This window comes from Lagenorhynchus albirostris, chromosome 13 (assembly GCF_949774975.1).
Source record: "Lagenorhynchus albirostris chromosome 13, mLagAlb1.1, whole genome shotgun sequence".
NCBI lineage: Eukaryota > Metazoa > Chordata > Mammalia > Artiodactyla > Delphinidae > Lagenorhynchus > Lagenorhynchus albirostris.
Genome location: NC_083107.1, coordinates 413048 through 427590, shown reverse-complemented (window position 1 = coordinate 427590; position 14543 = coordinate 413048). Strand labels below are relative to the sequence as shown.

Genomic DNA, 14543 nt, shown 5'->3' with positions numbered 1-14543 from the left:
AAGTTAAGTACACATAACCACACAGCCAAAAGACCCCGCTTGCCAGCACCCAAGATAGAGCACCCATCCACACAAGGACTGACGCACAGATGGTCGTAGCAGCTTTCCTCCAAACAGTCAGAAGTGGCAAGAAACAAGCAAAGGCCCAACAACTGGCAAATGGATAAGCAAGTTGTAGTGAATCCACACGATGGAATCCTGAACGACTGACACATTCCACACGTGGAGAAATCTCAAATGCTAAGTATCTAAACAGTGATTTATTCACTGTGATTTCAGTTTCAGAAAGAAAAAATCTTTTCATATATTCTCATATATATATATATGAACATGGATGAAGATGTCTCAAAGGGTAGTGACAGACTGTTGGGAGCGGACCTGGAGGTGTAGGTGAGAAAGACGAGCTTGTCACTGTATATGGTGAGAGAGTTCCCACAAGGACCCCAAGACTGCTGGCACCGGTGTACCCACACCTTCTGGTTATTCAAACGCTAATCTAGGTGCTGCGGTGAAGGGGTTTGACAGATGTCATTACGGTCCCAAATCAGTTAACCTTAGAAAGGGAGATTATCCAGGGTGGACCCTTAAAAGGGACAGAGGACTTCCGAGTGGAAGGGATTTGAAGCATGAAGGGGCCTTGCCTTTCCAGTTCCCCTTGCTGTATGGGTCGCAAGGACCTAAGAATGATCTCCAGAAGCTGGCAGCAACCGACCAGCAAAGAACAGAACTCTGCCGACAACCTGGAAGGGTCGGGGGTGGGGTGGGGTGCGGTCCCAGCTGGGAACCAGCAGCCGACCTCCTGCACGTGAGGCCTGGGTGGAGAAGCCAGGGGAGCCAGCCTGGCGCTCCCGACCCGCAGGCTGGGCGCTAATCAACAGCTGCTGTTTTAAGCAGCTCAGTCCGTGCCATTTGTTACGGAGCAACAGAAAACTAGTCCACAAACGAGTTGTGCCCTTCGAGTCCCTTTTACCAGGTAAGCCTGTTATCTCTGTGATTTAAAAGAAGAGAGAATGAAGAAACACACTATGCGTCCCAGCTGGCCGTGAGAGCGTTCAAGAGGATTAGAACAGTATTTGTTAGTTTCTATTGGAAGCACAAAAGTTGAACTAAATGGCCTATAGAATCCCTCCTGGTTCTAAAGCATGTGATTTTAATGTCATGGAAATAAAAGAATCTTTTCAAAAATGTGGGAGTGGTCAGCATCATTTAATGAAGAAGAGGGGCTGGAGAGAATGAGAACTGAGCAGTGAGCACTCAGTGCATCGGTCACTAAACAATTGCAGTAGTTTCAGCAAAGCGACGTGCTAGAAGACAGATTAAGTAATTCAAAGTCTGCGAGGTGCTAAAATAAAGATGGAACAGACTACAACTACCAATGAGAGAACAGAGATAAAATGATGGCAGCTTGGTGGCCAGATGACCAAGTGTCAGAACTGGGGGGACCTCAGCACGTGTGGGGAGGCAGAGGCTGCTGGAGCATGGAGCTAAAGGAAAGGGATCTCGTGACCCGTGCTCACAGTTACTGTTTTCTCTTTTAAAACACTGACAACTCACCTCGTTCACCAAATTAAATTTACTCCCTCTTTCTAAACATAACTTTTAATACAAATTACCCAAACACATCCCTCCAGTGCAGGCACTCAGAAAGCCCTCAGAAGCACTAAGGTCTGACCTCGCACTCAGGAAGGCTCTGACAGGGCCGTCCCGTGGCGTCCCACCCTGTCATCATCAAGGTCTGTGAGGACGCCAGCTACAGCAGTGTCAGGCTCCCCCTGCCTGCCGTGGCAGAGCTGGAACCTGCATCTGCTTAACGTCAGGCAGGGTAGAGACGCTGTGGACAGTCGACAGTGATGCAGTTCGTCACTGATTTTTAACTTGGATCAACATAACAGTTAATTCATATTCAAGGTAAGTAGAACAAAAGTCTTTCAGGTCTCTCAGTAGTTATTCTGAAACCACAGAGGCATCCAGAGTACAAGGTGGGTCTACTTAAAAGATACACTCACTTTCTCTTCATTGTCAAATACTTGTGTGGACATATGCGCTGTTTTTGTTGCCATGTGAGACTGAAAGAGCTGAAAAAGAAAACACAGATATTACTCCAAAAAACCCTATATCTAAGTAATGTACTTACATTAAAAAGGAATTCCAATATTGTCATTATCACCAAGCTTTGACTTGTAATCTACACAAGTGACTCATGTTTAAAACTGTGGTTTTCTTGCTGGAAGGATATCTGCACAGGTAAGTAATATGTGATAGTCAACACATGATATGCATTATTGCACTTACACCCACACACACAAAAATGTAAAAATTATCATGTATAGAACCCCTACCACATGCCCATCACCATGCCAGCTCACGGAGTACGTGCTCTTATTTGATCCTCAGGACAGATCTGAGCTACACACATTACCACTCCACAGCCTGCACAAGAAAATTAGGATTCTGAAAGGTTAAGTAACTCACCCTAAACCGTACAAGCCAGTAAGCTGTAGGCACAGGTCTACTCTGACTGCAAAGCTGGTGTTCGTTCTACTGTACCAAGTGTAGACCAAGTACTCAGTCACCTGTATGCAGGGAGTGGGGAAGACAGTACCAGAGAAGCTGTGGGAATTTAATTTCCGAGCAACCGCCTCAAGGGCACTGCCGCCCTACTCTGGAGGGCAGTGCGAGGCAAGGAGGAAACGTGGCCTTTTTAAAAAGTAACAGGAACATGGATGTAGTAAGAAAAAACGCAAACGGTGCCAATGAGAACACAGAGCAGAATAAGTACGTTCCCTTCCTCCCCTGATTCCCTGCAACCTCAGCAGTGCTCTCCCCAGAGGCCACCTCCTGGGGGTAGAGGATGCGTGTGGTGGGAACGTGCAGTCTCTTTGGCTCACAGACATGGCACATAACCCATGCTCTGCAGCGGGTGTTTCCTTTCCACTTAATCTATGGTGGGGGGACTTCCCTGGTGGCGCAGTGGTTAAGAATCCGCCCGCCAATGCAGGGGACACGGGTTCAAGCCCTGGTCCAGGAAGATCCCACATGTCGCAGAGCAGCTAAGCCCACGAGCCACAACTACTGAAGCCCGCGCGCCTAGAGCCCGTGCTCCGCAACAAGAAAAGCCACTGCGATGAGAAGCCCGTGCACCACAACTACTGAGCCTGCGCTCTATAGCCTGCGAGCCACAACTACTGAGCCCACGGGCCTAGAGCTCGTGCTCCGCAACAAGAGAAGCCACCACAAAGAGAAGCCTGCGTCCCACAACTAGAGAAAGCCTGCGCACAGCAATGAAGACCCAACGCAGCCAAAAATAAATGAATCTGTGACTCTGTTTAATAAATAAATAAATAAATAATGAACACTCCCTCTTAAAAAAAAAACCTCTCTGGTGCAGACTGTTTCCGCAGAATGTGAGCTGCCTCACTCCATCTACAGGACAGCGCTCTGTTCTGTAAACTACACAACATGCGGATGCACTGTCTTTAAATACAGTGAACTACACTGCAGTGAACAGCTTTGCCCACACGTGGGACGGGGGACTGGACCCTGTAGCAAGGGAGGGGCGTGTCTGGCGCCTCGAACCGCCCCTCCCCCCCACCCTGGGCTGTGAAGGTAACACCAACAGACACACGGGGCACGTCGGGACTGCGTTCTACACAACGTTAACGACCCCCTTCCTCTGGTACTTTCTGGGTAATGTAAGCTTTTGAAGACTGACCCTGGGACTTAACAGGACACGTAGCAAGTCCAAACTCTGAGCAGCCAACTAACTGAGCGCACTGTGGTGACAGGTGGCTCTGGCCAGTGGGAAGAGGCCTCGTATAAGAGCACAGCCAAGGCTCGGGATGAACACACAAGCACTGGCTGTGTTTTTACCATTTAAAAAGTGAAAAGCACGTAATGATACGAAGCCCACCAGAACTGGCCTAGTGTGGTTTTAACTGTACACACAGCTCCCTGACTCCCCCCAGCCCGTCACAGTCACACGAGCCAGAGAGCACATCCCCACTCTGAGCCAGCACAGAAGAGTGAGAGCAGAGGGAAAAGAGAGCAGTGGTCACGGCTACGCACAAAAAGAGGAAAGACAGTGACACTGCGCTGGGCCAAGAGACGGCCAAGCATCAGGCAAGGCGGCATAAGGTGGGAAGACCCCTGAGCCCCGGAAGGGAGGCCGGATTTCTTATCTGGATAAAGTGAACCGTGAGGGAAAGTTTGCTGGAAACACAACGCTCATCATCTCTGGCGAAGTTACGAAGAGGCGAGAAGCCGAGCAGGGGCAGACGAGTTGTGGGCTGAGGCCTGGAGTGTCCGCCTGGGCTGGGACCTGCTGTCGGGACCCAGGCGCCCCCGAAGCTCCGGCTCAGGGCCCCGCGCAGGCCCAGAGGGAAAGCGAACAGAGCCTTCACGCGGCCATGCGCTGCCGTTGGGATGGGAGCGGGTGCCGCCACGTCTAACTGAACTTCATCAACTACAGAACTCTAATGAAAATTAATCTTTATAAAACTATACTAAGAAAGTAGTTTTGGGGTTTTAATATAATGGAGAGCATATCGAAATTTTTGTGAAATGCTGCTTAGGAAGCAGTTTCATTGATGTGTAAAATTTGCTTAGAAAAAATGAGATAGGGTTTGTACTCCTTTATGATTAAACTTTAAACTTTGACTAATAAAACCAAGGTTACGTTTCTGTCATTTATGTAAGTTCATATCAAATATCCACTTTTGTTTATTCATTTCCTGTGTTTCTGAACACCAGCCAAAAAGCTTACTTAAAATCTCTGTGGATAAATATTTTGATCGGGAAGTAAAAATGAGTCACATAAAAGTATTATAAATAGTTATTTTTAGTATTTTCCACTGGTACTACCTGACTAGTCAAATTTCCAAAACACATTTTAGAATGAAAACAGTTTTTAATAAATTAACAAGACATTATTGAAGGTAAAATAACAAAGGGACAAGAGTTGATCCAGTCCCTCTAGTGGCAAACACTAAATTAAAAAAAAATCTGGAAGTGGAATTCCAGTCTGCTCCACTACTGACTAGCTTCTTAGTAAATCCTATGCTGGGAACTGGGTCTCAGGAGGAAAAGACACGGCCCTTGATCTTAAGAACTTATCTCAGAGAAAACACAAGCTCATAATAGGCAATCAAATCTCATTCCAAGGCACCAGGGAAACTAACAAAATCACCATCTACATTTTTGATGAGAGTCAGTAGCTTTTATTTTAAATACAAGCATACGTCATACACACACAAACACACATGTATTTAAATCTCTACACCTACATCCCAGAAAGAAAAACTTTATACAGTACTTTTAACTCCTGGCAAAGTCTAACAAATTTTTTTAAAGTTGTAGTATGTAACGAATCACAGAAAAAATGGCAGAACATTTTGGGGAAGATCAGGTTCTCCACCTTCTTCAAAATATCAGTTTGAGGCAATGCAACAGAGGCTGCACACAATCTGTCCTGGGGTCCCTTGGAGACAGGTGGTAGGTGACCTTTTTCCTGCCGGTCAGTTATGGGGAAAATTCGGTGATTCTTTCACAACAGGACCCTAGATTTCCTGACGACTCTTCTGACTCTCCTGGAAACAGTCCTGTAATGCCTCATCACTTCTCTAGGTACAACAATGAGCTTTGGAGGAACAGAATTATGACTTGGGTTACAATAGCTTCATTTTAATTTCACTTTCCCACAGTTTTTATCTTTGTAAAGCTAATCCAAGAAATAGAACCACAGTTTTCAAATTATCCTCTGGTACTGCTTGGAGTTCTTTAGGCCAAAAAAAAAAAAAAAAAAAAAGAGAGAATGAAGAGCAGAGAGGTCAAAATAGTTATCTGGGCCTATTTTATGGGTTTCAAGAGATCCGCGTTCTTTGGCTTAAAACAATACTTTGAAAGATTCCACAGATGCATTATTTAAAATCATTTTATTAAATCTTCAGCTTAAGTAAATTTTAAAAGTAAAGTTAATATACTCATCTAAAATTTTCCTAAAAACAAGTAGTAAAATTACCTTATTCAAATTATACAGAAGTTGATTTTGGAAGTGGATACTAATTACAACCAGGGAAAAAAAGAAACAATCCAACTGAATCAATAAGACTGGGCACTGTCAGGAGAAGCAACATGCTGGCCTCCTGTCCCTCCAAGACAGTCTTGGTCGAGGGCAGCTTAGGGTAGGCCAAGTTCCATCAAAATATCACTTCAATTTTACCACCATCTCCAATAAACATAAAAGTTAAAGGGTAACTACAGAGTCTCATATGCAGCCTCAAAAGATCATCAAGATGGGAAAATTCTTGAGAGTAATTCATATGAAAAAGAGTTAGGGATTTTAAGCTCAAAAGAAACCCTTACAGTAATGTGTATGTAGCTGCTTTAGATACAAATGCAATCTTATTTTGAAATTACTTTCCCCCACTTAATTAGAAAAGGAGTATTTTATGTTTATTACAGGAAAAAAAACACCCTTTCTAATTGTGTCACTTTAATAACACTACCATGAACACTCCTCTGTGGCAGCCAAATGGTGTGCCCCACAGATATCCCTCCAACAAGAACTGCCCTCTGGCTACACAGGATGCAATGAGCTGATGGCCTCCAGCAGCTGGGCCTGCAGGACTGGACCCACACCACGCCTTCCCAGGCAGCCCTAGCCGAGGCCTGAGCGCAGTGCGGTGTCAGGACCTGGGCTCTTCTGCCCCACGCAGGCTGCCCTGGCAGACACTGGGCTGGCCCAGACTCTGCTGGATCCGCATGGCCTCTGAGGGTCTCTCTGTGGATTCTGCTTCCTCCCCTTTCTCCTCTAGGGCGGTACCCTCCCCCGCCCCATGCCCCCCTCCACCGCTCCCCAGTCAATCTCTAACACTCCTGGCTCTTCCTTGAGGACCCCACACACACCTGTATAACCATCGATCACTGTGTACATCTATCTGATAAGTTTTCTCACAAGAAATCCCTAGACTGTAATTACTGGTCAGAGGTATAAACATATTGCCAAACTTACATTTCCAAAATCAGTATAAAAATAAAGTATCATTTCATTATATAGTCATCAATACAGGTGTTAACAATTTTTTAAGTGTCAATCTGTTAGGCAAAAACTGAAATCTTAATTTGATTTCTGGTATTCTGAACTTTTTTTTTCAGGTTACTGGCCTAAAAAGTACATAGTATATTTTCATTCATCACCAGTTCGCGTTTTCCCATTTGCCTATTAGGGTATTCCTTTTTTGTTTCTTATTAATGAGAGCTGTTGGATGTAACTCCATGCTTGTCATGTGTATTACAAATGTCTTTTCTGGATTTGTCACTGATCTTCTTGGTTTCCATAGAGCTCAATCGAGCAATCTTTTCTATTATGGGTTCTTCCTTAAATGTAAGGCTTAGAAAATCTTTCCACACTCCAAGTTTTTTAAAAACATGAATCTAAATTTTTTCCGAGTTCTCTCATGGCTTCATGTATTATACAGAAGCTTTTAAGCCTTCTAAACATTACTTTCTAGTTCTGTGTGAGGTACTTTTCCCCAGTGTTGTTGGCCTGTTGCAGCATCAGGGGACAGCAAAGCATATTCAAACATCTATAGTCTGTCTCATGGAGATGAATCTCCCAAGGGAAAAAGCAGGACCCACGAATGAACTAGAGAGGCTGACCTGACACAACAAAGGGAAACTTCTGAAGGTCTCTAAAAAAAAAAGGTGTCTAACAAGATGGGCTGGGCTGCGCGGGAAGGATTCAGCTACTGACCCGGGCAAACTGTGGCGCCAGTTCCTGCTCTGATCTTCTAAGTTCGCTTTCAACTCAGAATGCATGACCTGTGAGCAAGCAATGAGGAAAAGTATGTGATGTGATGGAGAATGAAGGATGAGTCATGGGAAACTGCAAGTACAGACAAAGTGGATTAAGGAAAGACAGAACACAACCACACCTAGTTGATACGGAAAGGCTTATTTAAATGAAAAGTAGATGGTTTGCATTCCAGGGAGAGGTAGTATGTCCCAGGCAGGCTAGGTGACAAGCCAATCAAAGTTGAGAAGTCAATTACTTAGGACAGGGGAAGGCAGAAAAACTCGTTTAAAGGACTTAAAATTGACAAGGAACTTTTGGGGAAGAAAAGAATACTCAGAAATAAGTGAGAAATCTATCAATATACATTGCTTTTCATTTATTCCACAAATATACACAGTATTTACTAAAAGACCTACATTTTCAGGACCCCAGGCATTGAGGCTCAAAGGTGAATAAGTCATATCTTTGCGGTTTGAATTTCAGCACAGGTAGGAGACATGCATACAACCATGGACAGGGCACAGGAGTGGCTTGTGGTGAAATGACGCCTGCACTGTTAGAGATGGCACTGCCAAGAAAAGGCTTGAGCTGAGCCTTGAGGGAGAAATAGGAATTTTCCTAGCGAAGGAGAAAAGGACGTAAAGGAGTCAATGTGTGCAAAAGCATGAGCGCACCCCTGGCGTGGCTGGAAGCTGCAGTAAGTGCAGTGTAACCTAAGGCGGCTTCAGTTTAAGTGCGAGGAGGACAGCAGAAGGCAGCAGGGTGGGACATTCCCTCAGCCTCCCAGTGAGGCCAGGAGCACCTCCACGCCTTTCAGACAAAGGTAAACTGATAGGCCGCAGTGCTTAGCAGGAAAGAAAATTTGAGTTTAAGGTTCCTACGGCCCCGGATCCCTCAAGGAGCTTCCACCTAATCACCGGCATCTTTAGTCAAGTGTAAAATAAATCTAGGGTAATTTTTACAGGGTTATTAAAAACAAATACAGTGGTAGTTCCCATTTGCCTTAAAGTGTCCCCTGATTCCATAAGACTTGTACTCTTCCACATAGATAAGAGCACTAAAAATCCAGCCCAACTCACTAGGCCAGTCAGGTTTACTTTTCACACAGAACATAGTTAATACTATACTAGTTAATACTATATTACTAGTAACAGTTTAGAAGTTATTATCCCATTTTTGTAAGTCAGAAAAAGATAAATCTTCAAAAGGAAGGATGAAGTTGCATATACTGAGTCTATACTGAAATACTGGCTACAGGGAATATTTTTACAAAGATTAGAAGCAATAATTATGAAAATTAAGAGAAATTATATGTGATATTAACTGGCAAGAAAAGAATATAAGGTTTTGTTGACACCATGGTTACAAGTAAAAATTATACATATGAGCAAGCATGTATAGAGTCTGATTCTAAAGGGAAGAGAATAAATATTTCCTTTTCTTCTTGATATCCATTAATATTATCATTTGGGCTTCCCTGGTGGCGCAGTGGTTGAGAGTCCGCCTGCCGATGCAGGGGACACGGGTTCGTGCCCCGGTCCGGGAAGATCCCATATGCCGCGGAGCAGCTGGGCCCGTGAGCCATGGCCGCTGAGCCTGCGCGTCCCGAGGCTGTGCTCCGCAATGGGAGAAGCCACAGCAGCGAGAGGCCCGCGTACCGCAAAAAATATATATATATATATTATTACTTATGTGAATTTAACAACGACTAATGTAGAAAAAAGAATATGTCTTCCTCAAATATCTATAAAAATGCATTTATTTAACAGATATGAATTGAGTGCCTCCTATATTCCAGGAACTGTCCGAGGCCCTGGGGCTGAATAACTTAATAAAATAGAAGAAAACACATTAAGTCATTATGGAGCTTCCATTCCAGTTAGGGGAAGAAAGGGAAAAATCAAAGTAAAACACATGCTCTGATGTGATAACAGAGAATAATAAGTGCAGCACAGAACAATAAGGCAGCAGAGGGGGATGGGGGTAGGAAATGAGGCGGAGGCATGGCTCAGGGGCACCGCTCTGAGCAGGGTGGTTACAGGGGAGACAGCAGCTCAGCGAAGGCCGGAAGGAGCACAGGGAGCAGAGCGGTGAAGGGGCACCTGGAGGAAGAGCATTCCTGGCAGAGGGAATGGACCCCTGCAAAGATGTGGCAGCTGTGTGCGCCCCTGGGTTCCTGGAACAGCAAGCAGGCGAAGCAGCAGAGGGAGAGAGAGGCAGAGTGGTGCCGGACCTCACAGGGTTCCCACGGCGTACTGAAGAACTTGGCTTTGAAGGGCTTTTAGCATAAAGGGACGTGAGTTATCTTTGTAGTAAAAGATTCATTACTGCTACTGTGTTGAGAGGACACTGAAGGATGGCAAGGCAGAAGCAAGGAGACACGGTGCGCGGCTACTGCGCTAACCCATGGCGGTCTGTTAGCGGTGGAAGAGGTGAGATGTGGGCACATTCTGGATCCACCTCGACAGCAGAGCCAACGGAACTTGCTGAAGGCTCAGTGTAGAATGTGGAGCGATGTGGAGAACGGTTCCAAAGTTCTGGGCTTGAACACCGGGGAGGAGGGAGCTTCCCTTCCTGGAACTGGGAAGACCGCAGAAGGAGGGGTTAGGGAAGGCGGCTCTCCTTGAACTGGAGATGCCTGCTGGACGCTCAAGTGAAGGTCCTGAGTAGGCAGCAGGATGCTCAAGTGGACAGAGCAGAGATACCCGGACTGGAGGTAACAACTGTGACGTCATCTATACATGGCAAGTCCTCAGCGCTGTGGGACGAGGTGAGTCACCCTGGGAGTGAAGGTGCTTAGAAAAGAGAGGGCTCCCAGAACTGAGCCCTGGGGGGACTCTGACACTTCAAGTTTGGGGTACTGGGAGTAATCAGTCCAACTGACTGAGAAGGAACAGTCAAAGAGGGTGAAAGAAATCCGGAGAAGTATGGAGTCCTGGAAGAAAGCTTTGGAAGAGCACGAGTACCACCCCCACTCCTTGACCGACCGCGTGCGGCTGCTTTCAGGACACAGTGTACACAGAGACCACATGGCTCGCAAAGCCAAAAATGTTTACTATTTGACCCATTAAAGAAAATGTTTGGCAACCCTCAACCTAGAAGGATGAGCCGGTGAATGAATGAGGAACATGCAGTACAGTCTGTCGGCAGCATCAAGGCCTCTTGAGCCGAGTGGTCACGACATGAAGGAAGACAACTCAGCACGATGCTCCCCCATCGCATTCAGCTGTGAGGACGCAGGAGCGGAGTCCGGCACCGCTTGACTGCAGGCAGTGTGGGTTTGCCGGGGGAGAACGATGAAGCGAGAGAGGCGGCTGAGACGTGCCACGAAGGGACAAGAGGGCATGGAGGATGTGAGGGGAAGGGAAAGGTGGCGGGATCAGAGAACCGTGGGACCGGGAGCAGCTGGTGGAGTGAACAGGAAGAGGGGAGGTGTGGTCAGACTGAGATCGCAGGGGTGCCCTTATGGATGATGACAAGGTCAAGGTGCTCCCCACTAGAAGGCGAGGCTAAAGTAGGGTGGAGAGCAGGACACTGAAGGAGAGGAGGCGGGAGGCTGAAATGGGCCGCAATCACACAGGTCACTCGCTGGAGATCCATCAGGCCCTGCGGCAGGAGGCGTTTCAGAGATGGCTGAACAGAGGCGGTGAGCATACAGTATGCCAGGCCCGTAAGAGTCAAAGCCCGGAACTTTCCAGGATGAGAGCGAATAATGGGGAGTGGCGACCACCTCCCCTCGGGGCTCTGTGCTGCCAGGTGTCTGTGAACCACAGGAAGCTTCCACACACAGCCCCCCGCTGCCGGTCCCCTCCTCCCTACGTCCCCCACAGAGGCTCCTCCTCTCCAGTCAAGGAGCTTCCGTCTGAGGAAGGCAAAGATTTCCTAGCTACAGTACCCAAAGCATGATCCACAAGAGAAGAATGATAAACTGAACCTAATAAACTAAAAAACTTCTGCTCTTCAAAACACACTGTTAAGAGAATGAAAAAACAAGACACATACTTGGATAAAAGATTTGTAAATCATTTATCTCATGAAGAACTTATGTCAGAAATATCTATTTTTAAAAACTTGTACAACTCAAAAGACAATAACTCAATTTAAAAAAACAGGAAAAAATTGGAACAGATGCTTCATCAAAGATATAGGGATGGCAAATAAGCACATGACAAGAGGCTCAACATCATTAGTCATTAGACAAATGTAAATTAGAACACAAGGTATCACTACATACCCATCAGAATGACTTAAAAAAAAACTATCTGGCAAGGATGCAGAACCATTGTTAGTGGGAATGCAAATTTTGGCACCAACATTTTGAGAAACAGTTTGGCAGTTTATAAGGTTAAAACACACTTACCGGGCTTCCCTGGTGGTGCAGTAGTTAAGAATCCGCCTGCCAATGCAGGGGGCACGGGTTCAATCCCTGGCCCAGGAAGATCCCACATGCCGCGGAGCAACTAAGCCTGTGCGCCACAACTACTGAGCCTGCGCTCTAGAGCCCGCAAACCACAACTACTGAGCCCAAATAGGGGCAGAAAAGTGATAGAGACTAGGAGGAGGGCTGCAAAGAAGCACCAAGGAATGTGGGGTGGAGGATGCTGGAACAGTTCTCTATTTTTCATTGTGGTTGGGGTTACATGACTGTATGTATTCATCAGAACTCATGAAACTTTGTACTAAAAAAGTAAATTTCACTGTGCATAAATTATAGCTTAATAAAAAAGTTAATTCTTAAAGATATAACAAAAATTTTTAAGTAAGTAATCAATACATGGGAAAGCAGTAGCTAACAAAAACAGAATATCTGCAGACAAACTAAATGATTTAGATGATACATGTATGATTATTTGTGAGAAGCAATAAAAAAAAATATTCAACAAAATATGCAAATATGCAATGAGAATAAAACAGTCTCTCCAATTGTTCAAATTACAGTTAAGTATTAGGTTCTTTTGGCTCTCAGAGTCATGTGGAAACTGTAAATTATAATTCTTTTCCACACAACAGAATCTCTGTTACTATATGACAAGCAGCCTATCTTTTCCCGAAACAGAGAGCCCCTAGAAATTGTCTCAATGACCGAGGTCACAAGAGAGAAGGGTTAACATGACCAGTGTAAATGTATGGCTTAAGAAGGCTGCTGGGATTTCCCTGGTGGCGCAGTGGTTAAGAATCCGCCTGCCAGTGCAGAGGACACAGGTTCGAGCCCTGGTCCGGGAAGATCCCACATGCCGCGGAGCAACTAAGCCCGTGTGCCACAACTACTGAGCCTGCGCTCTAGAGCCCGCAAGCCACAACTACTGAGCCTGCATGCCGCAACTACTGAAGCCCGCGCGCCTGGAGCCCGTGCTCTGCAACAAGAGAAGCCACTGCAATAAGAAGCCCGTGCATCGCAACGAAGAGTAGCCCCCACTCACCGCAACTAGAGAAAGCCCGCGCGCAGCAACGAAGACCCAATGCGACCAAAAATAAATAAATAAATAATAAAAATAAATTTTAAAAAGAGGGCTGCTGGAGCTAACTGCTTATGGTGGCAAGAGATACAAAGGTCGGGAGCACTAAGCAACTGCCAAAGCCATGTGCCAGGGCCCGGGCCAAAGAGGCACCAGCACAACAGGAGAAAAACAAGAGACAGTCTGTTAACAAATTTTGAGAGAGTTAACCCTCAACCCCCAAAACGGAGATAACAGTACTCGGCTCATGGAGTCGGGAGGAGAAATGTGATAATGCAAGTCAAGCACTTGCCCCAGTGAATGCATGTTAGCACGGGGAGCATTCAGTTACCCCAGTGGTGTCCCAGACAAAATATACCTTGAATACTTTAGTGTTTGCAAAGATCTTTAGAGATTACCAGACCACTAAAAAAGTTAAGATTCATCTAAATAAGTTGAAAATAATGGTTAAAGTTTCCTTTAGTTTTTTAAAAATATACATTAAATTTTAAAGCTATTTTTTTCATGATTGGCAAATACAATTGAAAGGCATCTCGTGATATTTTAAGATTGAGTATACAGGCTGAGTCTGAGATGAAGAATCTTCTTCCTGCCTAAAATATTACTTCTCTGCTGATCCATGGCCATCTCTTCCTTTAATACTAAGCTCAATATTGAGTTTTGGCAAAAAGGCCTCACTCTTTATATAAATTTAAAACCAGTACAAATCACCATCTCACATATAGGTTGTATTTTCCAAAAGTTCATTTCAGTAAGCTTTTTGGATCTAGAATACAGTTTCCATAGAAACAACACTACAGTTAAGGTCCTGAGTAGGTTCACAAATGCCTTATTTAACCCATAATGTACAGACGATTTACAGTCTTAGACTAAGTTTTCAAATCCATCAGCAGACAAAGTACACCTGTTGCCCTATTCCTAGAAAAACTAACTCTAGATCATGCATTCTCAATGGGGGGTATCCCCTCACCACAAAGGTGGTAGAAATTGGTTCTTGGGGGACCAAAAAAAAAAAAAATCAGTGGTTTGTGGACCTCCAAAGCTCAATCAACCCTATCTGAAAAAATTTATTCTTTAGTACTGAATTCCTCTCATTAGGGAAAACTTAATTAATTGGATCAATTAATTTAATAAGACTAATTAAATGTTATTAATTAATTAAATTTGATTTAAATTTCATTTTTCTCCAGAAAGGGCAATAATGAAAAATGATAACTACTGCTCTAGACAAAAGACTGAAACAGGCCACGTTTGCATGCAGCATTTCCCACCTTCCTCCGCAGCTCTCTCCACGC

The 14543-nt window shown here is 45.0% G+C and overlaps 1 protein-coding gene across 2 annotated transcripts in view; it reads right to left on the bottom strand.

Moving 5' to 3' along the window:
* Positions 1–14543, bottom strand: part of SEPTIN10 (septin 10) — a 52550-nt gene that overhangs the window by 30720 nt on the left and 7287 nt on the right. For both annotated transcript variants that reach the window (XM_060168689.1, XM_060168690.1), the window contains exon 2: positions 2007–2075. In XM_060168689.1, coding sequence (XP_060024672.1) covers positions 2007–2075 — 69 coding nt within the window. The remainder of the gene's footprint in view (positions 1–2006; positions 2076–14543) is intronic.